Source organism: Acomys minous (assembly GCF_964271855.1).
Source record: "Acomys minous genome assembly, chromosome: 8".
In the NCBI taxonomy this organism is placed as follows: domain Eukaryota; kingdom Metazoa; phylum Chordata; class Mammalia; order Rodentia; family Muridae; genus Acomys; species Acomys minous.
The window spans coordinates 8,289,256-8,314,935 of NC_140489.1; the positions used below are offsets into that span (position 1 = coordinate 8,289,256).

General features: G+C 48.4%; 1 protein-coding gene across 4 annotated transcripts; it reads right to left on the reverse strand.

The window, feature by feature from the left end:
• Window positions 1–399: 399 nt before the first annotated feature.
• On the reverse strand, window positions 400–25,627 carry COA8 (cytochrome c oxidase assembly factor 8). Of its 4 annotated transcripts, XM_084791993.1 has the most exons (7): window positions 25,495–25,627; window positions 16,523–16,720; window positions 13,767–13,830; window positions 9,631–9,769; window positions 9,442–9,536; window positions 4,447–4,537; window positions 400–726 (listed from the first exon to the last, which is right to left on the reverse strand). In XM_084791993.1, the coding sequence occupies exons 1-7, from the start codon at window positions 25,615–25,617 to the stop codon at window positions 621–623; spliced, it is 816 nt and encodes a 271-aa protein (XP_084648119.1). In that variant the 5' UTR covers window positions 25,618–25,627; the 3' UTR covers window positions 400–620. The 4 variants fall into 4 exon arrangements, 3 of the variants coding, with proteins under 3 accessions (XP_084648119.1, XP_084648120.1, XP_084648121.1); XR_014780957.1 differs by lacking the exon at window positions 9,442–9,536 and having other exon boundaries at window positions 586–726; XM_084791994.1 differs by lacking the exons at window positions 9,442–9,536; window positions 9,631–9,769.
• Window positions 25,628–25,680: the final 53 nt, after the last annotated feature.

Consider the following 25,680-nt stretch of genomic DNA (forward strand, 5'->3'; position numbering starts at 1 on the left):
TGGCTGCTATGTGGTGCCTTTGGCAGCTGAGGGGGTCGACGCACTGTAAAATGATGACATCACTCCATTGATCTGTCTTTCACACAATGATGCTAGGCCTGCTGTGTGTGTGTGTGTGTGTGTGTTTGTGTGTTTAAGATTTATTTATTTATTATGTATACAGTGTTCTGCCTGCATGTACACCTGCATGCCAGAAGAGGGCACAAAATCTCATTATAGATGGTTGTGAGCCACCATGTGGTTTCTGGGAATTGAACTCAGGACTTTGGAAGAGCAGGCAGTGCTCTTAACCTCTGAGCCATCTCTCGCCCCGCACCTGCTGTGTTTGACTTTACCATAGTCAGGATGCCCACCACACCACCACAGCCAGGTGAAGGTTCACTCCCAACATGCACTGGGTTAAATTCTTGCAGTCAAACTTTATTCACATTTTTACATTGTTGTATTCTGAATTGGTATAATTCAAGACACAGATAATAAATATACAGTGTATCGATGAGAAGCCGCCATCTGGGGATGCAGTCAGGAAAGCTCTGAACACAGGCCCAGGGACTCACTCACAGTTTCCAGAGCCCTCACAGATGGATCTGGGTGCTGGTGGGCCACGTCCCAGAGGGCTCCTAACTGCCTGTCTTCTTTTGTCTCTGCCTCAGCTTGCTCCACATCCTCTCCAGGGCCACTTTCCCCATGAAGAAAGTGATGGCAAAATTACGCTTGTACCAGTCTCTACAGAGAAAAAGACACTCTGGTCAACTGCAGGGACAGGGCCTGACCAATAGCAGCTCCAGGGAGGTGTGGGCTGTCGGGAGCCGGCGCTGGTTCCCTGTCTCCTGGAAGCCCTTGTGGCCAGTGCGCATGCGCAATGACGTCACCTGCTTACGCAACAATATGCTAATTGGGTGTTCTCTGGAGCACCAATGACAAGAGGACACGCCCCTATACGCCCCTGAATTCCCTATATAAGCATCGGGTTTTCTGGGGCAGGGTCCTTTTTCTCCGTCTGCCATCAAGAAGAGCTGTAACAATAAAATCACCGTCAGAAAAATCCTGAGTTGCTGCATCTCCTTTGTCGGCGAAGGCTGCGCGCGACAGTGGGCACCTGACTCACTACCTCCAACCAACTGGCCATACACATAGAGAGAGAGCTACCTTCCCTAAGTATGGAAGGCTCCAACCTTCCTGTGGCCTTTACTGAAGGCTTCCTAAGACCCTTCAGAACCCTAGTCAGGCAGTGATGAAGACTCAGGCTTTCCAGGGGCCTGGGGGGTAGAGTGGGGGAGAGGCCTGCCTTGGTCTGATCTGTATGGCAGCACACAGCCCAAGTGCTCCACAGCAGGAGCTGATTAGTCACGAGGCTCTGAATCCTTCTCCTGAGTGGCAGGATCCTCTCATACACACCCTGCTGGAATTTGTTCAAAGAAAATACACAGCTGCTGCCTCTAAGTCACTCGTGGAAGCCCACCCACTGGTGGCAGCTCTGGAGAGCTTACTGCATGGAGGCAGGGCACATCTCAGACCCTGGGTACAAGCCCCTGCTACCCCAAAGCCGCCAACAAAGCACCAGCATTCCAGGCCCTGAGCCACTTCTGCTAGGACAGCACAAACCAGCTCCATCTACATGAACGTCACTCCGCCGACAGCAGTACCCTAAGGAAACAGGAAAGGCTGTGGACAGCAAGGGCGACTCCAAGTCTCAGGCCAAGGAGCGCGCCACACTGCTCTTGCCACGCAGATGATCTGATCTGCTCGTTTGGGCAGAAAGCCAGCCAGGCCTCCCTTCCTGTGCTGAAACAGCCTCCTGAGAGCATCGTACACACAGAGCCTGTAGGGGGCAGCTGCGCTCTGTCCACAAGCTCATGTGGCTGAGTGACTAACTAGGTCAGGAACACACTGAGCCTACAGTCCAGGGCTGACCTGCAGCTCTGTGCTCGGCTGCCCTCATCCAGGCTCCAGGATCACCCGTGATCTCTGCGGTCTTGACACTCTGGCCACACCTCGCCCTGTCACTGCTGTATTTTAAAGCAAATCTCAAGTTGCATCTTAACTGTTTTACCAGATACAACAAAACCCAAAACTCTTTTTTTAAAAACCTCAGATTTAATCTCACTCAGCTCTTGGGAAATGGAAGTAAGTAGGCCTACACAGAGAAACCCTGTCTCAAACCAAAAGCAAACCAACCACCAAATAACAACAGTAACAAGAAAGAACCAAGCACGGCGACATCTGCTTGTTAACTCTAGCACTCCTGGAACAGAGGACTGGTCTACACAGCAAGTTTCAAGGCAGCCAGGCCTATATATGAGACCTTGTTTCAAAAATAAGTGAACAAATAAAACAGGTAAGAAAAAAAAAAAAAAGACCACTAATAGGACAGGATGATAGGCTAACTCGTAGACACAACCATCCCATCTGCCTTAGACACCTGTCCACAGAGCTCAGGCCTGGACACTGTACAGAGCTCCCAATACTCTGGGCTGGGCTGACAATGACTTCGGCAGCCACCCCACATATGCACACCCCTTTGCCTTTTGCCTATGAACTGATACTTAAGATTCAGAAGCCCGACCACAGTATAACCACACCTCTCATGAGCACACCGTGCAGGCGTGGGCTGTACTTCCTCCTGCGGCACACTGGGTTCTGGGTTGCCCCACTGCATATGGTGAGGACATGCACAGGGCGTGCCATCCTGACCTGTCGTCATTCAAATCCCACAGTTTTCTTTGCCAGGTAGTTTCAGCAGCCAGGGATGACAAGTGTCTAGAGCTATCTGCCATTAGGGAAACAATCACTTTGTCCTCTTTCTTTCTTACTTTTTTTGAGACAGGGTTTCCCTGTGTAGCTTTGGCTGTCCTGGACTCTCTTTGTAGACCAGGCTGGCCTCGAACTTGCAGTGATACACCTGCCTCTGCCTCCTGAGTGCTGGGACTAAAGGGGTGCACCACCATGCCTGGCTCCGCTCATCCTATTTCTAAGTGTTCCTTTGTTTGTTTTAGACAGGGTTTATTTATCTGTATAGTCCTGACTGTTCTGAACTTGATCTGTGGATCAGGCTGGCTTCAGAGTCACAGAGATCCACCTGCCTCTGCTTCCTGAGTGATGAGATTAAAAGTGTGCGTCACCACTGACCAGCCTGAGTGTGTAGTAAGAAATCACACCTGGCGAATTTTGGGTTCTTTACAAACATAGAAATGTTATGTAAATATGTTTTTGTTTTAATCCCAGGTGTGGGATATGGGCTGCTTCTGACTGATCACAGCAGCTGACTATGATTTGTCTGTGCTCTGGCAGGGGTATGATTTTGTCAGCTCCAGATAGTTTATATCTGGAATTCTGGGAACTCTTCAGAGGGTATAAATATGAGAGCCCTGAGAGGGCCTGTGGCAGCTGCTGCTCCCCTGCTGCCGTTTGCTGATTGCTGGCTGCTAGCTGGGGATACCCTGATGTTGAAGATCAAACTCACCCCAAGAAACTCCAAGCCCCTAACCAGCAGGAAGTAGTCTGCTGGAGCCCCTTTCCTCTCTAATTTTCTTTCTCTCCTAATGTTGGGGGGAGGGAAGGGACAAAAGAATTCAATAAAGTAGCCAAAAGTCCAGCTCCATGACAGTCCTTTAGATGTGTTAAAATGTGGTTACCTTTCATTGCTGCTGGCACAGGGCAGGGAATCTTTCCCATGTGTAGCCTTAGGAAACCAGAACAGACCCAGGCGCTTTCTGAGTACTAACAGACATGTGTGTACAGTGACATCTTGTAACCCTCTGCGTGGATTGTTTTGGGGGGCTGACTGACTCACCCTGGGTTGCAGGTTCCTTGCTGGACCCTCTATAGCTGTCCTGTGGCCCTTGATCTCCACTGACTTCCTTGTTCCCACCCAGACAACATCTCAATTGACCCTATACTTCCACGAAAGACACTCAAGGAACGTCCTTCAGGGCCTACTCACTGATGTAAGGCCCAGAGGCACTGTGGGTCCTGTGCACGCACTGAGGCGCTGTGGGTCCTGTGCACGCACTGAGGCATTGTGGGTACTATGCACGCACTGAGGCACTGTGGGTCCTGTGCACGCACTGAGGCGCTGTGGGTCCTGTGCACGCACTGAGGCATTGTGGGTACTATGCACGCACTGAGGCACTGTGGGTCCTGTGCACGCACTGAGGCGCTGTGGGTCCTGTGCACGCACTGAGGCGCTGTGGGTCCTGTGCACACACTGAGGCGCTGTGGGTACTGTGCACGCACGGAGGCGCTGTGGGTACTGTGCACGCACTGAGGCACTGTGGGTACTGTGCACACAGTGAGGCTGACAAGTTTAGTTAAAACTGCAAAAAGTGAAACCACAAAATCACATAACTTCCACTTCCACTGAAAGCAGCACAGCTGTTAACTTAAGGTAGGAGACACCATGCTATGGACGTGCTAGGTGAACTAGCGGGAGATGTGAGCACTTACCGGTTATAACACATGTGCTTCTGAAAATTCTTGCTCAGAAACTCCTTATAAAAGTCAGCCATCTCCTCTGCATCCAGGGTTGCTCTCTGACCTAGAAGTAAGTTACAACTTAAATGTGACACAAAAGAAGCTGGCTGTGGTGACGCACGCACACTCATAACCCCAGAACTGTGGTTATAGGAGACCCTGTCTTAAAGTATCCAAAACCCAGGGGCACTTGGTGCCAAGTCTGAAGACCTGAGTTGAATCCCTGGGACCCAGAAGGTCAAAGGAGAGAATCAACTCCCATTAACTGTCGCCTGACCTCCACATGCTTGCCAAGGCATGTGAACCACCCTGGTGCAGGACATTTAATCACACTGTCAACCCTGAGAGTGTGTTATTTATTGGAAAAACCTGTATCTAGCTGTGGTGTGGCTCTGCCCTAGCACACACCTTTAATCCAAGAGTTCTCCGCTTGAATATTGTAAATAGGATTAAATAAAGTTAATCCTAGGCCAAGAGATGGAACAAGCAACCAATCGACAGGGAGTAAAGAGAAAAAAACCATAGGGAGTAAGAGGGAGTCAGGGGATGCATAGAGACGCACAGGAAGCGGAAGGGAGGGATCTTTGGAGATGGCACGGGAAAGACGGTTACTGTTCCCTCTTGGGATGTGGGCTGAGGAAGGTCAGCTGGGTACTTCCTCTACGCCTCTGAGCAGAAGGCTTTCCCCCAGCACCTGGTTCCCAAGTCTTTATTGGTAAAATCAAACTAGTGAGATTATGTTAAGAACACCATTCCCACCCTACAAGTAAGTAAGTAAGTAAGTAAATAAATAAATAAATAAATAAATAAAAGATTTTAAAGATTCTTTTGGAGCGGGGAAGACAGAGTTTCTCTCTGTGTAGCCCTTCTATCCTTTTTTGATTGTTTGTTTGTTTGTTTGTTTGTTTGTTTGTAGACAGGGTTTCTCTGTGTAGCTCTAGCTGTCCTGGACTCACTTTGTAGACCAGGCTGGTCTTGAACTCACAGCGATCCGCCTACCTCTGCCTCCCGAGTGCTGGGATTGAAGGCGTGCGCCACCACCACCCGGCTCTCTTCTATCCTTGAACTCATGCTATAAACCAGGCTGGCCTCAAACTCACATAGATCCAACTGCCTCTGCCTTCCAGGTGCTAGGACCAACGGCATGTGCCACCATGCCTGGCTAAAGATTCTATTTTATTTTAATTGTGTGTGTGTGTGTTTGTAAGTTTGTGTACAGGTGGCTTAGCAGTTAACAGTGCTTGCTGCTCTTCCCGAGGACCCAGGTTAAAAAAAAAAAAACAAAATAAACCCAAAAGCACCAGGTATGGCGGCGCACACCTTTAATCCCAGCACTCGGGAGGCAGAGGCAGGTGGATCACTGTGAGTTCGAGGCCAGCCTGGTCTACAAAGCCAGTCCAGGACAGCCAAGGCTACACAGAGAAACCCTGTCTCGAAACACCAAAAACCAACCAACAAAATCAACCAACCAAACAAACAAAAAAACCCCACAGAGGACCCAGATTCAAATGGAGGCTCACAACTGTCTATAACTCCAATTCCAGGGTATCTGAAGCCCTTTCCTGGTCTCTGAGGTCACCAGGCATGCATATAATGCAGATATATACAGGCTGGCAAAATGCTCATACACATATATGTATGTAAAAAGTTAATACATTCGGCCGGGTGTGGTGGCACATGTCTAATCCCAGTACTCGGAGGCAGAGACAGGCTGATCAATGTGAGTTCGAGGCCAGACTGGTCTACAAAGAGAGTTCCAGGACAGCCTTACACAGAGGAACCTTGTGTCGAAAAACAAAAAACATAAAACAAAACAAAACAAAAGTTAATACATTCAACAAACTTATAGAAGATCAACACATAAATACCAGTTGTCGCTGGGTGTGGTGGTGCACGCATGAGACAGAGGCATTAGGGTAGCTGAGTTCACACCAGTCTGGTTTACAGAGGAAGTTCCAGGACAGCTGGAGTGACACAGAGAAACCCTTTCTCAAAACAAAACAAAGCCAAGAACAACAAAAAACCACAGGCACTGCTCTCCAACTAGCAGATTCAACATAATCCCCATCAAAGCCACAATTGGCTTTCCCTCTTCCTTGATGGGGCTTTTTGTTTATTCTGTAAATACTAACAAAATCTTATAATTCAAATGGAAAGTCAATGAATTTAGGAGTCAAAACAATGTGGGTGAGAGGGCAGGACAAAGTTAGCCGTCACTCAGGAGGCAGAGACAGTGATTTCCATGAGTTCAAGGCCAACCTGGTCTACACAGTGAGTCCAGGGCAGGCAAGGCTACAAAGAAAAACTCTGTCTCAAAAACTAAAACAAACAAAAGAACAAAGGGAAAAGGCTCACATTTCTCAATTTCAAAACTTGCTATGGAGCCATGCAGCACTGTCATAGACGGGCAGACCCTGGGCCCAGAGATAAATTTAATCATGTCAGCAACAATCAACCCATCCTTGGGGAAGGCGGTGTGTACTCTGAGATGGCAAGCACACACTGAGGCACTGGGGACAGCTGCACTAGGGTGGGTGACCCTCTCTGATGCTTCATCTGGTGGGTGGTAGCCATTTTCAGGGCTAATCTACTCATGACAACTCAAACAGCCCTGGGCGGCTGCTGGCCCAGAGGCCATTCTCAGGTACCCTGAGAGGGCAAGGGAGTGTGAGTCCATGGAAGCAGAGAGTGAACGACGGATGGGGCACGCTGACGTTGAAGCTGAGGAGCTGCCACCACCACCACCACGGGGCATGGGCATGCATCCCACGAGGCCACTCTTCTCCTTCAGGTAGGGCTGCAATGCTAGTCCCTCCCGCAGACCTGCCTACAGCAGACAGTGCCTTAGACAGTACAGGTGGGGACAGGAAAGAGGGAAGAGGCCATCAAGCCAGCACACGCCGACAGGATACTGACAGAGATGCGCACAGCTGGGGCTGAAGTGGGGCTCAGTGGGTAAGAGCACTGACTGGTCTTCCAGAGGACTCTGGTTCAAGTCCCAGCATCCCCATGGCAGCTCACAATTGTCTGTGACTCCTGTTCCAGGAGTTTCAACACTTGCACAGATATACATGCAGTCAAAATATCAATGTACATAAAACAAGTAACCCCCCTTCCCCCAACCTTCCCCCCCAGCCTCCTACCCCTGTGCCTGGACAGTCCGATGCTGAGGATGACTCAAGACTGAGCGGGAGACTGGATCAACTCCACAGCTGCACTCTGTGTTCAACCTCAGCCCACCTCTTATTAGGCGGGTGTAGGTGATCTGCCACCTTCTATGCCTCAGTTTACTCCATGGTGCAGACAATGCCATGTGTGCTATGCATGCCTGCTAATGTACAGAGCATGTGGAAGAAGCAAGCCCTTGTTAGGAGCTCAGCACTGCTTAGTTATTTTTGTTTGGTTTCTTGAGAAAGGGTTCTCTGTGTAGCCCTGGCTGTCCTAAACTAGCTTTGTAGACCAGGCTAGAACTCAAAGATCTGGCTGCCTTTGCCTCCCTGAGTGCTGGGAGCACTGGCTGGAGTTCTGCACTGTTGTGCACTGTGCTGACCACACAAAGCACTTTATCCACACGTGTTAGTCTCTGACTCTGCCTTCCTGCTGTTCCCTCCACCTAGAGGACTCTTCTGAGGAGACACACACTGACAGGTGCCCACTCGCCTCCCTGATTCCGTGCTAGTTTCCTCCAAGTGTCCATGTGCTAGAAGTGTGCCGACCCTGGCCCATTGGCTTGTCAGTCCCCAAAGGGCAGGACCACAGTTCTGCTCCTCCCGCCCCATCCCAGTGGCCAGTGGATGCCCCTGTGAAGATGCTACTCAGGTGAAGGGGGAAGCACCAACCACCTGAGAGGTAAGGAACACCAAAGGCCCTCAGAGAAGGTCTCAAAGAACAGACACAGGAAGGTGGGGGAAACCAGGGTCAGACTGGAGGGCACCAGGACGGAGCCCAGTGCAGAGAAGCTTCCAGGGCGGCAACCCTCACTGATCCCTAGAGAAGGGAGTTCCCTCTTCTCCAGCATCATCTCTGGGCCTTTCATAACAAGGGAGGGACCGTCAAAACAGGAAAGCGGTTCCCCTGGCAACAGCAGCACAAGCCGCTTCACTGGAGGGACAGGCCATGGAGACTCAAACTGCATCCTCCCTACAGCGATTTCCTCATCTAGCAAACACTCGGCACAGGAGACTCACACAGGCTTCTCTGGCAGCAGTGGCAGAGGTGAGAGGGACCAGATAGGACGTCACCACTGCAGCACACAAGGAAGAGAAGTGCAGGGTGGAGGCAGGCAGCGCTGCCCACACCTGATGCTTGCCCAAAGAGCTCTCAGGCAGGCCTAGGGCCCCATGGCCAGAACACCCTCAAGCCCGTGGTCAGACAGCAGGGCTCCGCCATTCCCGCTCCCCCCACCATCCCTGTCTCTTGTTATTGAACATAAAGCAAATGGGAGCCGGGAGGGGGGTAAAAAGAAGAGCAGGGGAACAGGGAGGAAGGAGGAGGAGGGAGCCTCACTGGAGGGACAGAGAGGGAAAACTCGATTCATTACATCATCACTGGAAACGCGTGGGTGTCTCACAAGTGCCGTCTGAGAACTCGATCTGTCTCCACGGAGCCCTCTCTTCTGGAGCACAAGCACTTGTGCAGTCACAGAAAGAGAACAACTCCCTCCTGGCACCAAGGCTTTCTGCACTTGAAGTCAGTCAGTGAAATTCCCGCGGTGCCACAGAACGTGCAGAACATTCAGCCAGCAGGCGGCCGGCTGCAATAGCTGGGCATCTAGACATCCCCACCTTCCAATTATAAAGAAAGCCTGGAAGGAAAAGTTGCTGAACTCACTGGTCACCACATAAGGACATCATGGCCACTGCTTGCTATCTTCCAGAAAAGGGACTTCAGGCTGCCACCAAAGCAAGACCACCTGGACTGAGTGTTGATGAAAACTTTCCTATGAATTCATAAAGTGCAGGCTGACACCTTGTTGCTTGAGATGCCCTGTCTGTTTAAAGCTTCCTCCTCGAGTACTCTGCATTTGTCCACAGGTGGTGTTATTAAGGCAAATTTGTTGGCACCTATTTAAAAGTACAGATGGTCCATGTCACCTTGGCTACAAACCCCACCCATCTGCTATCCATGATGAACTGTGTGTATTTCTTGGACACTGACCCCTTTGTCTGGCCGTCCCTCTGGGCCTCCTTCATCCTGCGTTGCCATGGCAGCAGCCAGGATCTTTCAGCACAGCCCCATCTCTGTCTGCTGATGCTGGGCCCAGCATGGCTGGAAGCTGGCCTGGGGGTTGGCATCACTGGACGGAGACAGAAACAGGGAGGAGAAGCGCCAGATTACGCAAAGCAGGAGAAAGGCAAGATGGCGCAGGAGAGGATTTTAAGAACAAAGGTCACAGTCCTAGCATGGCTCTGGTCCTACTGTCTGAGGACAGCCACTGCCGGGCCCTGCTCCCCATGCCCCAGGACCTCTGCATCTCCTGCAACTGCCGGCTCCCACTGGAGTCCTGCCGTTAGAGGCGTTCAGTTCCCAAGCTGCTGGTGTCTCCTGTATCCTAAAGATGAAGGTGGCATAATCTTTAGGATGTGGAGACTAATAGGAGGCCTCCTGGTCACGGCACATGTGCTTTCAAAGAGGATTGTGGACCTAAGTCCCATCCACTTACAAAACTGGGTCTTTTTTTTTTTTTAATATACACTGGTGTTTTGCCTGCAAGTGTGTCAGAAACCCTGGAATTGGAGTAATAGTCAGGTGTAAGTTGCCATGTGGGTGCTGGGAATTGAACCCTGGTCCTCTGAAAGAACAGCCAGTACTCTTTTTTTAAATTTATTTATTTTTATTATTTATTTTTAAGATTTATTTATTATGTATACAGTGCATATCAGATCACATTATAGATGGTTGTCAGCCACCATGTAGTTGCTGGGAATTGAACTCATGACCTCTGGAAGAGCAGTCAGTGCTCTTAACCGCTGCGCCATCTCTCCAGCCCCACAGCCAGTACTCTTAAACATCTCTCTAGCCCATGAATTTTTTGTTGTTGACATTTGTTTTTTTGAGAACAGGGTTTCTCTGTGTAGCCCTGGCTGTCCTGAAACTATTTGTAGACCAAGTTGTCCTCGAACCCACAGAGAGCCAACTGCCTCTGCCTCCCGAGTGCAGGGATTAAGAGCGTGCACCATCATGCACTGCTCTGGATTTAACTCTGAAGTCTATCAGCAACTGATACCCAATCATTAAAAAAATTATTTGGAATGTGTATTGTGAGAGGAATAAATATAAATATTTTCTTTTGCATCAAGAGTAACTTACTGGGCTGGAGAGATAGCTCAGAGGTTAAGTGCTCTGGCTGCTCTTCCAGAGGTCCTGAGTTCAATTCCCCGCAATCACATGGTGGCTCACAACCATCTATAATGAGATCTAGTGCCATCTTCTGGTGTGTAGGCACACATGCAGGCAGAGCACTGTATAATATGAAATAAACAAATAAATAAATCTTTTTTTAAAAAGTAATTTATTTTTCCAGTACAACTTACTAGAGAGGCCTCCTCTGCCTCTACAGAGCCCCACATGTTAAATGTTTCTCAAAACATGTGTGTTCTGGACAACTGAGCTATCTCACGGCAGCCCTCTCCCCGACTTCAACTGGTCTTTTTTGGCTTTTTGAGACAGGGTTTCTCTGTGTAGCCTTGGCTATCCTGGACTTGCTTTGTAGACCAGGCTGGCCTCGAACTCACAGTGATCCTCCTGTCTCTGCCTCCCAAGTGCTGGGATTAAAGGCGTGCGCCACCACGCCCGGCTCCCCCACTTCAACTGATACAGCCTGCTAACTCCTTGTTTAACCTTGACAGAACATGGCGTTTTAATGTGTAGACATATGAAGCAACTGCGTCCAGCTAGCTGACATGAATCTCCCCGGGGCTGTCATGCGGGGAGGAACTTGACAGCCATGCTGAGCAGTCTCCAAACCCCCTATTAACCCTGGTGCCCTGCCCATGGGACTCTGTGTCCTGCACTGACTCTGAACACGGCCAGTGTGGGGCTCTGCACTTCCCTCACAGTCTGTTTTCACTGGCAACTTAATTATGAAATGTTACTTAAGGCCAGTCTCTCCATATAGAGCAGAGTCACCAATAGGACTGTCCTGTTCACAGGAGTCAAAATGATTCTCCTATCTGTTAGAAGAATGGCTAGTCTATAATCCAAGACCAAGCAGGAGCTGACTTGACACCACCATCTGATGGCCCTTTACACATGTGTGTTTGAGAGAGGGAGCACACAGATACACAACAGATAGACACACATGCACAGTCACACACACACACACACACACACACACACACACACACACACACACACACACACACGGCCAAAAGAGGCTGAACTGAGAGCTGCTAAGGTCTGCAAGGTCTTCGGTGCAGATTCCCTGGGGCAGAGTCTAACCTCCTGTTTCAATGTGTGGTCTTGGGTTGGTGCACTCACCCCCAGTTAAGCCTCAGGTTGTTCTGACAGTGTTTGGTCTTTGTGACTGACATACATGAAGGACTCAGCAAAGTGCCTGGTCCTCAGTCAGGGTCAGCTGACCCACCGCTCACCCCCACACTAAGTGACAGGATACAGCACCCTCATCTGCTGTATAAGTGGGGCATCCAGACTACCACCCCTCAGCCTTTCTTCTACAGGCAACCAGGACAGGCTGGGGTTAGCAGAGAGTGAGGGCATGTTAACCCAGGGACAAACTCAGCTCGAGGGGTTAAAGGTTCTAGGCTGTCTATTTTGGCAGTAGGCATCCACTTACCAAACAATGTCATTTTTTTTTAAGATTTATTTATTTATTTATTTATTTATTTTTGGTTTTTCAAGACAGGGTCTCTCTGTATAGCCTGGGCTGTCCTGGACTCACTTTGTAGACCAGGCTGGCCTCGAACTCACAGAGATCCACCTGCCTCTGCCTCCCGAGTGCTGGGACTAAAGGCGTGCGCCACCACGCCCGGCTTTAAGATTTATTTATACAGTGCTCTGCTTGCATATCCACCCACAAGAAGGCACGAGATCTCACTATAGATGGTTGTGAGCCACATTGTGGTTGCTGGGAATTAAACCCGGGACCTTTGGAAGAGCAGCCAGTCTGAGCCATCTCTCCAGCCCCACATCTGAGTTTGAGAGAGTTCCAGGACAGCCAGGGCTACATAGTGAGACAGTCTCAACAACAAGCAAAGCCTTTAGACAGAGCACCTGATTGGCGTACACCTGAGGCAGAATTGTGTAGCTACGGTGCAAAGAATGAGTTTAAGCAGGGCTGACAGGACATTTAGAGGTCAAATCTACTTTTTGTAAATTAGGTTTTTGCTGGGCAGTGGTGGTACATGCCTTTAATCCCAGCACTCGGGAGGCCGAGGCAGGCGGATTCCTGTGAGTTCAAGGCCAGCTTGGTCTACAAAGTGACTCCAGGACAGCCAAGGATACACAGAGAAACCCTGTCTCAAAAAACAAAACAAAACAAAAGTAAATTAGGTTTTCTTAGAACCCACGCGTGGTTACTGTGCATGCTTCACAGCAGGCTGGATGGTGACCACAGGTGCCCAGATAACCACAAAGGCCCTTACAGAAAAGACGATGCTAGCTTCCTAAAGATCAGAAGCTGGCGGGGCTGGCTGTGGTGGCACCTGACTTTAATCCCAGCGGCGGGCCGATCTCTGTGAGTTCAAGGCTAGCCTGATCTACAGAGTTATGAGACAGGCCGGGCTGCACAGAGATCCAAGAAACGAAAACGAAAAACAAAAAGGCCGGAAGCTGGGAAAACCCGAGAAGTTGCTGCAGTGGACAGGGAAGCGACAAGGGCCCGAGCTTCAACAACGACTACAGGGCAGGGAAGCCAAGCACTGGTCTAGGAGAAGCTACCACACGGCTCCTGCTTTCTGACTTGACAACTAACTCGGGAATCAGGAGGAAGAGCTGGGAGATTACAGAGGCCCCTGACCTCAGGAGAAGTCACTCATCAGAAGGACAGGGCTGGGCAGCCCAATGGCTCGGTGTTTACTCAGAATGCTCAAAGCTCTGGATTCTATACCCAGCACGACACAAGAAAGGAAAATCAAAGGAAGGAAGATGTAAGCTCTGAGAGACTTTGACATCACCTGAAGAAAGGAGCGAGGGGAAAGAGCTGGAGCCTGTGGGAGCCTGATGCACACATACCTCAGGAAGGGCAGTGAGGGACACAGTACAGACAGACAGAGGCGGCCTGCCCTGTGCTTCCCCTTAACTCTGCAACACTGACGCGGCGCACATGCACTAACCTGACTCGGTCCGCAGCCCTGAGCCTTTAGCTTGCAGTCTTGAGTAAATGAATTCTTCTTTTTCCTGAAAGGTGACCATCAGAACTCTCTTAGCCAGGTGTTTAGTACAGCCCACACTCCTGACAGAGGTGGAGACAGGAGGATCAGGAGGTCAAGGTCATCCTCAACTGTAAGTTTGAGCCCACCCTGGGCTACATGAGACCCTGTCTCAAAAAATCAAAATTAATTTAAAAAATATTAAAACCCAAACAACTGTGTTCTTAGCTAGGAGAGGTGGGGCAACCCTGTAACCTTAGCTGCTCAGGAGGCTGGGGCAGGAGTGACAAGAGTTTGAAGCCCCACGGGTGTAATGATTTGAAATGCCAGACAAGAGATAACACGGTGAAATGTGTTATGTGAGTGTGGGAAGGGGCATCCCAGAGAGACAGAGACAGAGACAGCAAGAGGAAGAGGAGGAGCAAGAGAGGGATAAGAGAGACACAGGATGAGTTTGTCCTTTTCTTTCTTTCTTTCTTTTTTTTTTTTTTTTTGGTTTTTTGAGACAAGGTTTCTTATGCATCCTTGGCTGTCCTGGACTCACTCTGTAGACCAGGTTGGCCTCAAACTCAGTGATCTTCCTGTCCCTGCCTCCCAAATGCTGGGATTAAAGGTGTGTACTACCACACCTGGGCAAGTTTGCCCTTTTTATATCCTGGGCAGCTGGCACACCTAGTGGCTGGCAGCTAATGACGTTATCAGTTACTAGGCAGACTGGAGGCAGTATGCTAACAATGGGCAACTTAACAGAACTTCATTTCAAGATAAAAATTAAAAAGGGCTGGAATTGCAGCTCAGGAGCAGAGCGCCTGCCTAGTGCAGAGCCCTCGGTTTAATCCCCAGCACTAAACAAGAGCAGAGAGGCTCGCTCTCTGGCTACAGCACAATGCTGAGAAACTGGGGGCATATTTCCTGAGAAATACCACACTGTATATTTTTGTTTGGTTAGTTAGTTGGTTTTTGGAAACAGGGTTTCTCTGTGTTATCCTAGCTGTCCTGGACTGGCTGTGTAGACCAGGCTGGCCTTGAACTCACAGAGATCCACCTGCCTCTGCCTCCTGAGTGCTGGGATTACAGGTGTGCGTCACCACTGCCTGGTGAGAAACACCACACTGTAAAGCCTGTATTTTTTAAAAGATTTACTTTTCCAGGAAGCCAGGATACACAGGGAAACCTTGTCTTGAAAAACAAATACAAAATTTGTGTATATATGAGTCTGCATGTTTGTGTACAACGTGCATGCACAGGGCCTGAGGAGGCCATAAGAAGGCATCAGACCCCCTAGAACAAGAGTTAGACACTTGTGAGCTGCCACGTGTGTGCTGGGGACTGAGACTGGTCTTCTTGAAGATCAGCCAGTGCTCTAACCACTGAGCCATCTCTCCAGCTGCCATCAGAGCTGGTTTGAAACCATCTCAAGTTTTATCTTGATATAGGACTTTTTCATGTAGTCCAGGAAAGACGTAAACGTGCTATGTAGTGGACACTGGCCTTGAACTCCTGACCCAGAGTGCTGGGATAACAAGTGTGTGCCACCATGCCTGGCTTGAAACAGAACTTAAAAGCAAGATATTCAATGGATTCTGGAAGATGGTCTGTTTATAAATTCACAAAATACAGGCTTGAGAGATGGCTCAGTGGTTAAGAGCACCGCCTGCTCTTCCAAAGGTCCTGAGTTCAATTCCCAGCAACCACATGGTGGCTCACAACTATCTGTAATGTAACCTGGTTTCCTCTTCTGGCATGCAGGTAAACAAGCAGACAACATTGTATACATAATAATAAAATAAATCTTTTTTAAAAAATTCACAAAATACAACAAACACTCCATTGAAATTTTCTTTTTTTTTTTTTTTTTTTTGGTGGGTTTTTTGAGACAGGGTCTCTCTGTGTAGCCTTGGCTGTCCTGGACTTGCTTTGTAGACCAGGCTGGCCTCGAACTCACAGTGATCCACCTGCCTCTGCCTCCCAAGAGCTAGGATTAACATTGATATTTTCTTATTCATTAGGATATTTATACTTGTTTCTCTACAGTTTATGAGTAAACTGTTAAAAATCTTGAACTTGGCTGGGCGTGGTGGCACAAGCCTTTAATCCCAGGCAGAGGCAGGCAGATTGCTGTGAGTTAAGAGTCTAGGACAGCCTGGGTTACACAGTGAAACCCTGTCTTGAAAAACCAAAATAATAATAAAAAATAATAAATAAATAAATAAATAAATAAATAAATCTTGAACTCTCATAAGTAATAATCTATGGCAGAGACTTCTCAGAAACAGGAACATTATTCAGAACAGGAACTAGCCCTGGCCCCTTACTACCTCTCTTCCCAGGAAGCCTCAAACTGTGACTTATGACTGACCAAGGTGTCTTCTACACAGTTACATGCAGCTTTAAAACAGTCTTTTTAATCTCCTAAAGGCTTTTTTTTTTTTTTGGACAGGATATCATTATGCATCTCTGGCTAGCCTGGAGCTCTCCAACCTTGAAGACTGGCCTTGAACTAGAGACCCTCCTGCCTTCGAAGCCTAAATGCTGGGATTGAAGGGATGCACATCACTACACTTGGCTGCTAAAGACACCATTTAAGAAGAGACAGAATGTTCTATACACTCACACAAACCCCAAACAGAAAGGCTACAATGTAAACGCTAAAGATTTAGTGCCCCCAAGTGGCTGAGTGAACAGTCCTCTTTCCTCGATGACCTGAATCTCACACTTACCTTATTGAAAGACAAATTCTGGGTGGCCCAGAACTGCTGGTTCCATTCTTGTGTTTCTTGTCTCAGTTCTCTGAGCCTTTGTTCCAAGGGGGACTCGTTTTCAGGGATGTGAAAATGAACAGGACGAAGGTTCGAGTATTTATCTGGGGGTCCTATCCAGTCATGGCAGGACTGTGCTGGAGGGCAGAATCTTGAGACCTTTAATGAAATGAACAGAATTAACAAGCAACTAAACCAGACGCTGGTGCTATAAAACTAACCAGGTCCTCATCAGCTTACTCTGCCGAAAGACTACAATGTATCCATCTGATCATCATTTTCCAAACTGAAAGAGCTATAATACTGATTTTGTTGTTTTTTCTTTTGGTTGTTCAGACATGAACTACTAATGAATGGCCTGGGCCAGACTCACAGTCCCTTTCCCTCAGCCTCCCAAGAACTGGTATTACAGGCAGACACCACCACCTGGCTCCCTGGGATTGAAGGCGTGCACTGCCACGCCCAGCCCTCATCTCCTTACAGGTCCTGTCCACACCAGGAAATGTTGGAAGTCCCACCCCGTGCACCCTTAATGACAGTACTTAGAAGGCAGGGGCAAGAGGAATTCCAGGCCAGCCCAATCTACATAGTTCCAGGCTAGCTAAGGATGTGTGACCCTGTCTCAAAAATTAATAAAGCTGCCATGTCCAACACAAGTGAGCCACGGAGTGTCCAGGAGAGCAGTGGCTTCTCCATGCGGATCTCCTGTGGCAGGTCACCTGCCTCCACCGTGAACCCACAGACAAATGTTCTACTTGTTTGGTTTTTTCATAATACCTTGAGAGATACTTTTCTTTGAATGTGATGAGGTAATTTCTCTACTTTCCCTACATGAAAATACTTGTATTTTTGTTCACCAAGCAGCTGCTATTAAGAAAGAAAGCAAGAGGCTTGGGGGGAGGAAAAAAAACCTCTTGTAAAAAAAAAAAAGCCTCCCTTTGTAGTGTGAATAATTACTGTAATTTAAGTTCTTAAGTAAGAACATAGTGCTGGGCTCCCTGAAGCGTGGACAGAAGGGCTGTGCGTGGGAAGGGAGGCTCCTGCGGGCCACGGAGCCTGCCAAGAGTCAGACAAGAAGCCAACATGTCCAAGAGGCAGCCAGCCTGACAGTCCCTCCTTCCAGGCAGTTCTGTGCAGCTCAAAGCCAAGGTTGGGAACAAGAGGGAGGGTGCACACTTGCAGAGGCTTCTTGCTTTACACGGCTCCTCTGAGATGAGCGCTCAGAGACCTGAGAGTTAGGACCCTCAGGCCCCTCCTGCACAAAGGCAGTACATAAACCAGCCAAGCAAACTCATCCAACACAAAGACCCTGTCCCACCAGGCATGGAAAGGGTTACTATAGAAACAGCAAGTCGCTGAATTTGCTGTCTTGGGGCTGGTGAGATGGCTACAAGCACTGACTGCTCTTCCAGAGGACTGGGGTTCACAACTGTCGGAAACTCCAAGATCTGACACCCCCACACAGACAAACAAGAAGGCAAAACACCAATGCACATAAAATAAAAATAAATAATTAAGGAAAAAAACCAAGCCAGGTGTGGTGGCACACATCTCTGCATGGGATGCAGAGGCTGGTGGATCACTGTGAGTTCTAGGCCAGCCTGGTCTACAAAGTGAGTCCAGGACAGCCAAGGCTACACAGAGAAACCCTGTCTCAAAACCAAACGAAGGGCTGGAGAGATGGCTCAGAGGTTAAGAGCACTGACTGCTCTTCCAAAAGTTATGAATTCAATTCCCAGCAACCACATGGTGGCTCACAACCAATCTCTTCTGGCCTGAAGGCAGAATGCTGTATACATAATATATAAATAAATCTTAAAAAAAAAACAAAACCCAAACCAAACCAAACCAGGAATCTGGTATCTGGAATGTCAACTGCAAAGGCAAGCATTCGGAACTGCCCGGAGTAGGGGTTTCCTCCCTGGACTCCTCCATATTCACTGCTTTATTGTCTTTGTCTTTCCTACCACCTCCAGATCCAAGGCCTGCTTAGCCGGGCACTCAAGTGCTGCCTTAGTCAGGGTGACTATTTCTGTGATAAAACAGCATGATCAGCTGACAGTGGTGGCACACACCCACAATCCGAGGACAGAGCACATACAAAGCGAGTCCAGGACAGCCAAGGCTAACACAGAGAAACCCTGTCTTGGGGGGTAAAAAAAAGCAGTGAGATATTGGACTCTCACAAAACCTGGAGCTGACGTAGAGTCCATAGTCCACGAGGCTTATCCTACTCAGCCTGTGTTCTTACCGAATCCAAGACGACGAGCCTGGCTTGGTGGTGCACACCTTTAATCCCAGCACTCAGGAGGCAGAGGAAGGTGGATCTCTGTGAGTTCAAGGCCAGCCTGGTCTGCAGAGTGAATTCCAGGGCAGCCAGGGCTACAGAGTAAACCCATCTCATAAAACAAAAAAACAAGCCGGGCGTGGTGGCGCACGCCTTTAATCCCAGCACTCGGGAGGCAGAGGCAGGCGGATCGCTGTGAGTTCGAGGCCAGCCTGGTCTACAAAGTGAGTCCAGGATGGCCAAGGCTACACAGAGAAACCCTGTCTTGAAAAACAAACAAACAAACAAACAAAACAAAACAAAACAGCCAGAGGTGGTGGCACACACCTTTAATCCCAGCACTCGAGAGGCAGAGGAAGGTGGATTTCTGTGAGTTTGAGGCCAGCCTGGTCTACAAAGTGAGTTCCAGGACAGCCAGGGATACACAGAGAAACCCTGGCTTGAAACACTGCCCCCTCTCCAAAAACCAAAAAAACAAAACAAAACAAACAAACAAAAACCTCCAGGACCACAAGTCTGTCCCACGTCAGTCACTAATAAAATGTGGCTTACATACAATCAGATCTTATAGAGGCCTTTCTTCTTCTTTTTCTTTCTTTCCTCCTTCTTTTGGTCTGGCTGCCCTGGACTCTCTTTGTAGACTAGGCTGTCCTTGAACTCAGAGATCCACCAGCCTCTGCCTCCCCAGTCTGGGTTAACAGGCAGGCCCAGCTCTGGAGTCATTTTTTTTTTTTTAAAGATTTATTTATTATTATGTATACAGTGTTCTGCCTGCATGTACACCTGCAGGCCAGAAGAGGGGATCAGATCTCATTATAGATGGTTGTGAGCCACCATGTAGTTGCTGGGAATTGAACTCTGGACCTCTGGAAGAGCAGTCAGTGCTCTTAACCGCTGAGCCATCTCTCCAGCCCCTTGGAGTCATTTTCTTAACTGAGGTTCTCTCCTCTCAGATGACTTTAGCCTCTGTCAAGTTGACAGAGAACTATCCAGCACACTGTCAAGGATCCTATTGGTGGCTTTTCCCAACTCTCAACCTCTTTAAAAAGCACTCATGGGCCAGATGTGGTGGCACACACCTTTAATGCCAGCACTTGGGAGACAGAGGCAGGTGGATTGCTGTGAGTTTGAGGCCAGTCTGGTCTACACACTGAGTCCAGGACAGCCAGGGCTACACAGAGGAACCCTGTCTTGAAAAACCAAAAAAACACTCATGGGCTGGAGAGATGTAATGTAATCTAATGCCCTCTTCTGGTCTGCAGGTGTACATGCAGACAGAGCACTGTGTGCATAATAAATAAATAAATAAATCTTTTAAAAAAATTTTTTTAAAGTTAGGCTGTTATGCCGAGAGCTCAAGGATTCCAAAAGCCATTAGGAATCTGAAGTCGTATGTAAAAGCAAAGAGTCTTTATTCCAGCATGCTGGAGTCAACCACTTAAGCAAAATGATGACTCCCCTCCGCTCCCCTCTCCCCGCCCCAGGGGAACCTGCAGGCCTCTTTTAAAGGCCAGAAAGGGGAGTTTCTGCTGTGATTACAAGATTGGGCAGTACCCAAGAAGGCTCTGTGACTCTGGTCAGGAGTTAGGTGCTTTTCAAAGCAGTAGCTAGGCAACCTCATCTTCCTCAGGCCAGGTGTCCTGGCTGACCCTGATTGGCTGTCCGTTGCTAGGGGTGATGGTAAACATCAGAAGCATGTGCTTGTGGGCTTTTTGTAACTGAAGTTCATGCTCAGGCCATTTTCCCTTAAAAATGTTTCCTTTTCAGAAATGGGGCTGCACAGGCCTCACAGGACACTCTGTGGAACCCTCTTTTTAAGGTTGAGGTCTGGCATTTCTGGATAGCTGAGAGAGCTGGTCTATTACAACAGACTCCCTTTCTCTGTGGGGTTCTTTCTTCACCTGTTCAGCAAACACCTGGAGATTTCCAGAAATACCCCACCCTATGCTGTGGAGATCCTAGCCTTCAGCGAATGACCTTTAATCGTACCAGGAAGTTCTTCCCCCACCCACAGGCTAATCAAGTACTGTGTTCCCCTTCTAGTGATAGGACCCTGTGCTAGTGCATGTAAACAAAGTCCGGCACCACTGCATGGAAATCAAGTATCCTAGCACCCAGGCCCCAGCGAAGCCGACACATTCGCTCTCACATCCCTCCCCACTGCCCAAGGTTTGTAAGTTCCTGAGTCACAAAAAGGAAGGTTGGCTTGCTCTCATATACTCACGCCATGCCTCCGCCATGGCTGCCTGAGCCTCATCATCTATTCTGGGGGCTTGAGTGCTGGTGGTCAGGCACCAATGGCGAGGCAAGGCTGCCTTGGTAGTCGCTGAAACCTGCTCCATCACCACCACTAGCTGGGTGCTGACGGCTGTGCCTCACCGCCTTCCAGCAGTTACAAGCATCCAAGGAGCCGTAAGACACCCGGGCTGCCACTGCCATCGGATACCAGCAACCTCATTCTAAAGGAGCTCACCTAGCACACAGGCCTCACCAGTAATGTGAATGAATAAGTCTTTTTTTAAAAAATAAAGACCAGAAAAAATTATTTCATGTAACAGTTCTCTGTTTTCATGGACACCAGAAGAGGGAATCAGATTCCATTTCAAATGGTTGTGAGACACCATGTGGTTGCTGGGAATTGAACTCAACCTCTGGAAGAACAGACAATGCTCTTAACCTGAGTCATCTCTCCAGCCTGATATGAGGTTTTTTAAGACAGATTTTTTATTTTATGTGTATAGGTATTTTCCCTATGTGTATATCTGTGCATCACATGCACGCAGTGCCTGCAGAGGCTAAGAAGAATGTGCTGGGCCTTCTGGAACTGGAGTTATGGATGGGTGTCAGCTCCCATGTGGGTGCTGGGAACTGAACTTGGGTCTTCTAGAAGAGCTGCTAGTGCTCTTAATCACCAAGCCATCTCTCCAGCCCAAGGAATAAAAGTTTAATGAAATACACTTACATCATTTACATCCCGCTGGGCATGGTGGCGCACGCCTTTAATCCCAGCACTCGGGAGGCAGAGGCAGGTGGATCCATGTGAGTTCTAGGCCAGCCTGGTCTACAAAGTAAGTCCAAGACAGCCAATGCTACACAGAGAAACCCTGTCTCTCAGGGGAGAGAAAAGAAAAGAAAAAGAAGAAGAAGAAGGAGGAGGAGGAGGAGAAGAAGAAACAGCATTTATATCCTCATCATTAACAAAAGAAAAACCTGAATAATTGTACACTGAACAGGTCTCCTGCTCACCACTGGAACCGTGTCTCCTGACATGGCATGTCATTACTACTGTGGCACTCCTCAAAAGTGTTAAAACAAGCCAGGTCTGCTGCCTCGTGCCCACAATCCTATCACTTGGAAACCAAAGTGGAAGAATGAACGTTCAAAGCTATCCTCAGCTACACTGACTTCTGAGGCTACCCTGGGCTACATGATTTTGGAGAAAATCCTTTCTCAAAAAGTAACTTTTAAATTAGTAAAATTTTACCAGGCAGTGATGTCACATGCCTTTATTCCCAGCACCTGGGAGGCAGAGACAGGTGCATCTGAGTGTAGGAGAATTTTAGCAGAGCCACTGTATCTGGCATGAATTCTGAGTGAGGACACCTAGGCTTTGAAGTAGCCTTTTGTAACTAGTGATTGTTATCTGAGGTTTATGAAGTTGTTTTCCTGAAGGATTCACAGAGCCTTTGCGTAACCTAGACATACCTGGCAAACCAGGAAGCCTGGCTGAGACTTCAGACACTCCTAGATCGTATCAGAGGCTTGGTATGCAGAAATGAACTTGCTGAAAGTGCCTTTTGTGTAACAATAAAGACCCTTATTACGTATAGTACTCTGTCTTCATGTACACCTGCAGGCCAGAAGAGGGCATCAGATCTCATTGTAGATGGTTGTGAGCCATCATGTGGTTGCTGGGAATTGAACTCAGGACCTCTGGAAGAGCAGGCAGTGCTCTTAACCTCTGAGCCATCTCTCCAGCCCCCTAAAGACCTTTCTTAAAAGGTAAGTTCATGGCCTGGAGATTATATATGTGTGTGTGTGTGTGCGCGAGCGCGTATGTATGTATATATAATAAAAACCCTCACAGCCAGGCGTGGTGGCGCACTCCCGTCACCCAGCACTCGGGGGTGGGGGTGGGGGGTGTAGAGGCAGGTGGATGTGTTTCAGTCCTGGCTCCATAAACCTAGCCTCGTGGTGGAAGATGGAGACAGAGAAGAGGAGTCAAAGTTACCCCTGGCCACACAGAAAGTCTGAGGTTAACCTGGGATACACAAGACGGTGTCAAAGACAAAAATAAAAAGTAAAATGACAGTAATGAAGTTATATAGGGACTCAAGTGGGTCTCCTTAAACCAAGACAAGACAGCTTTAAAAAAAAAATGCAGGCTGGGAGTGGTGGCACATGCACTTGGGAGGTAGAGGCAGGTGAATTTCTGTGAGTTTGAGGCCAACTTGGTGTACAATGCGAGTCCAGGACAGCCAAAGCTACACAGAGAAACCCTATCTCAAAACAAACAAACCAACGAACAAACAAAAACAAAAAGAAAAAAAGCAAGCAAGAAAGAATGCCGAGTAAGCTAGTATTAGATTTATTTTATTGAAGGAAATGTTTGCAATGTTATTTATTTGGTTGGTTAAGTTGGCTTTTCTTTTTTTTTTTTCTTTTTTAGTAATTTATTTAATTTCATTTTATGTGCATTAGTATGAAGGTATCAGAGTAACCGGAGTTACAGACAATTGTGAGCTGCCATGTGGTTTCTGGGAATTGAACCTTGGTCCTTTGGAAGAGCAGGCGGTGCTCTTAATCACTGAGCCATCTCTCCAGCCAAGTTAGTTGGTTTTTCAAGGTAGGATTTCTCTGTGTAGCAAAGACCATGCTGGCCTCAAACTCAGAAATCCACCTGCCTCTGCCTTGGAGGGCTGAGGTTAAAGCCCCACCCACACCCACACCCACACCATGCCCAGCTGCAATGCTACTTTTAAGACTTGTTATTTACAAAGTGTCTTTGCAAGGCAACAATCTGTCTTACAATCATTTAATTACTCAGGAAACAAGAAAGGTAGCAGGGCATAGGAAATAGTCCTGAGGCAAAACTGTTTTCTTTTGTGCTGCCCAATATTTATCATAATGGGACATTTAGATCCTAAAATCATAGCAGTAGTCAGTATAGAATTGGGCGAGTTCTGGCTGGTAGCAGTTCCCTTAGCCACAGTTGTCCCCACTGCTCCTTCCAAGAAGTTGGGAGCAAAGGCTTGCCCTGGACTACAAAGGGCCAAAGTGTTACACTGAGGACCCAGGCCCAGAGTAAGACTTACTTTTTGTCTGTTTTGCTTTGATACAGGGTCTCACTTTGTAACCCCCATGCCGCTGAACTTGCCTTTCTACAAGTGCCACAATGCCTTCAGCAAAACTTCAAAGACTGTTCCTTGTCGGTCTTTTTTCCAGCATTAGTTCACCAGATGGGCTGGGGAAGGTCAGGCAAGATAGCTCAGAGGGTAAAAGCTTTCCTGTGAAAGTCTGAGTTCTACCCCTGGAACCTTCTGAGGATGGACAGAAAGGTCTCCAGAAAGCTGTCCTCTAAGGTGCACAGCACGCCTACCACACACACTGAAAAACAGTCTATAAGCCAGGTGTGTGGCGTCAGGGAAAACTCTCATCATGAGAAAAGCTCTTGGCTGAGTTACATTTTTCCCTCCCAAAGCATCTTCAGACACCTGTTTTGTTTTGCCCAAGGACTACAGCATTGTCTGTCTGTCTCTCTGTCTATCTGTGTTTTTCCCCAGACAGGGTTTCTCTTTGCTTAGCCTTGGCTATCCTAGAAATCGTGCTGTAGACCAGGCTGGCCTTATACTCACAGAGACCCAGCGGACTCTGCCTCCTGAGTGCTGATATTAGTGGCGTGTGCAAGGGCCACCGCCATTGCCTGGCAAACTCTACTTTCTAGAGAAGACGTGAAGGCTTTTTTGTTTCTTGTGCCAGGGAACTGAGGCAGAGGTCAGGGTCCTAGGCAACAAATCTTAACTGTAGACAAGACGCAACTTCAAAGCCGTAGTTATAATAAAAAACATGCTAGACACGGCATAGCAGAAATGAAAATTTTACACAGCAGGCGCATTTTGCAACTCTTAATTATCTCTTTTTGTCCTTCCTTAATTATTGCTTAGACCAAGCTCTACGGTCTCTATCATTAGCCTGGTGGCAAACGAAGTGTTAGTAGTAACTGTCTAGTGTTTTATCTGCAGCCCCAGTCAGCATTTTCATCTGACAGATTCAAAACCTAAGCCTCCCTTAAACAAAACATCCTCTCGCAAAATAGTACAATTGATTATAAAACGATAACAAAACTTTCCTGCCTCCTTTCTCGCTGCAGACATGCACTGTGGATCTTTGACTCTACGTGCATATTAAAAGTAGGAAAATAAAGTCAGCCAGCGCTTTAAGACGAACACTAATCTTCTGAACGAAGCGAAAATCAGAAAACACACACTTCAAGAGTTGTGTAAATACAAACAGTAACTAACTTCCGGAACAGGCAAGATTCGCACGTTCCGAAACGGACCCGCCACAACGATCGGCCGGCCGGGGGCAGACGCAGTCGTCGTGGGGTGTGCTTGGCGGCCTCCCTCCCTGCCGGCGTCCCGCTTACCGGGCTGGACGCAGCATCCCTGCGCTCCGTAGCGCGCTCACCGGCCAGCCGACCGACGCCGCCGGCGAAGGAGCGGCAGAGAGGCCGGCGAAGGGCTCTGCTTCCGGGCCGCAGAGCCGCCATGGTCCGCGCGCACTAGATTTCGCGACACGCGGCGGCATCGCGACAGTGGAGAGGTCGGCTTTA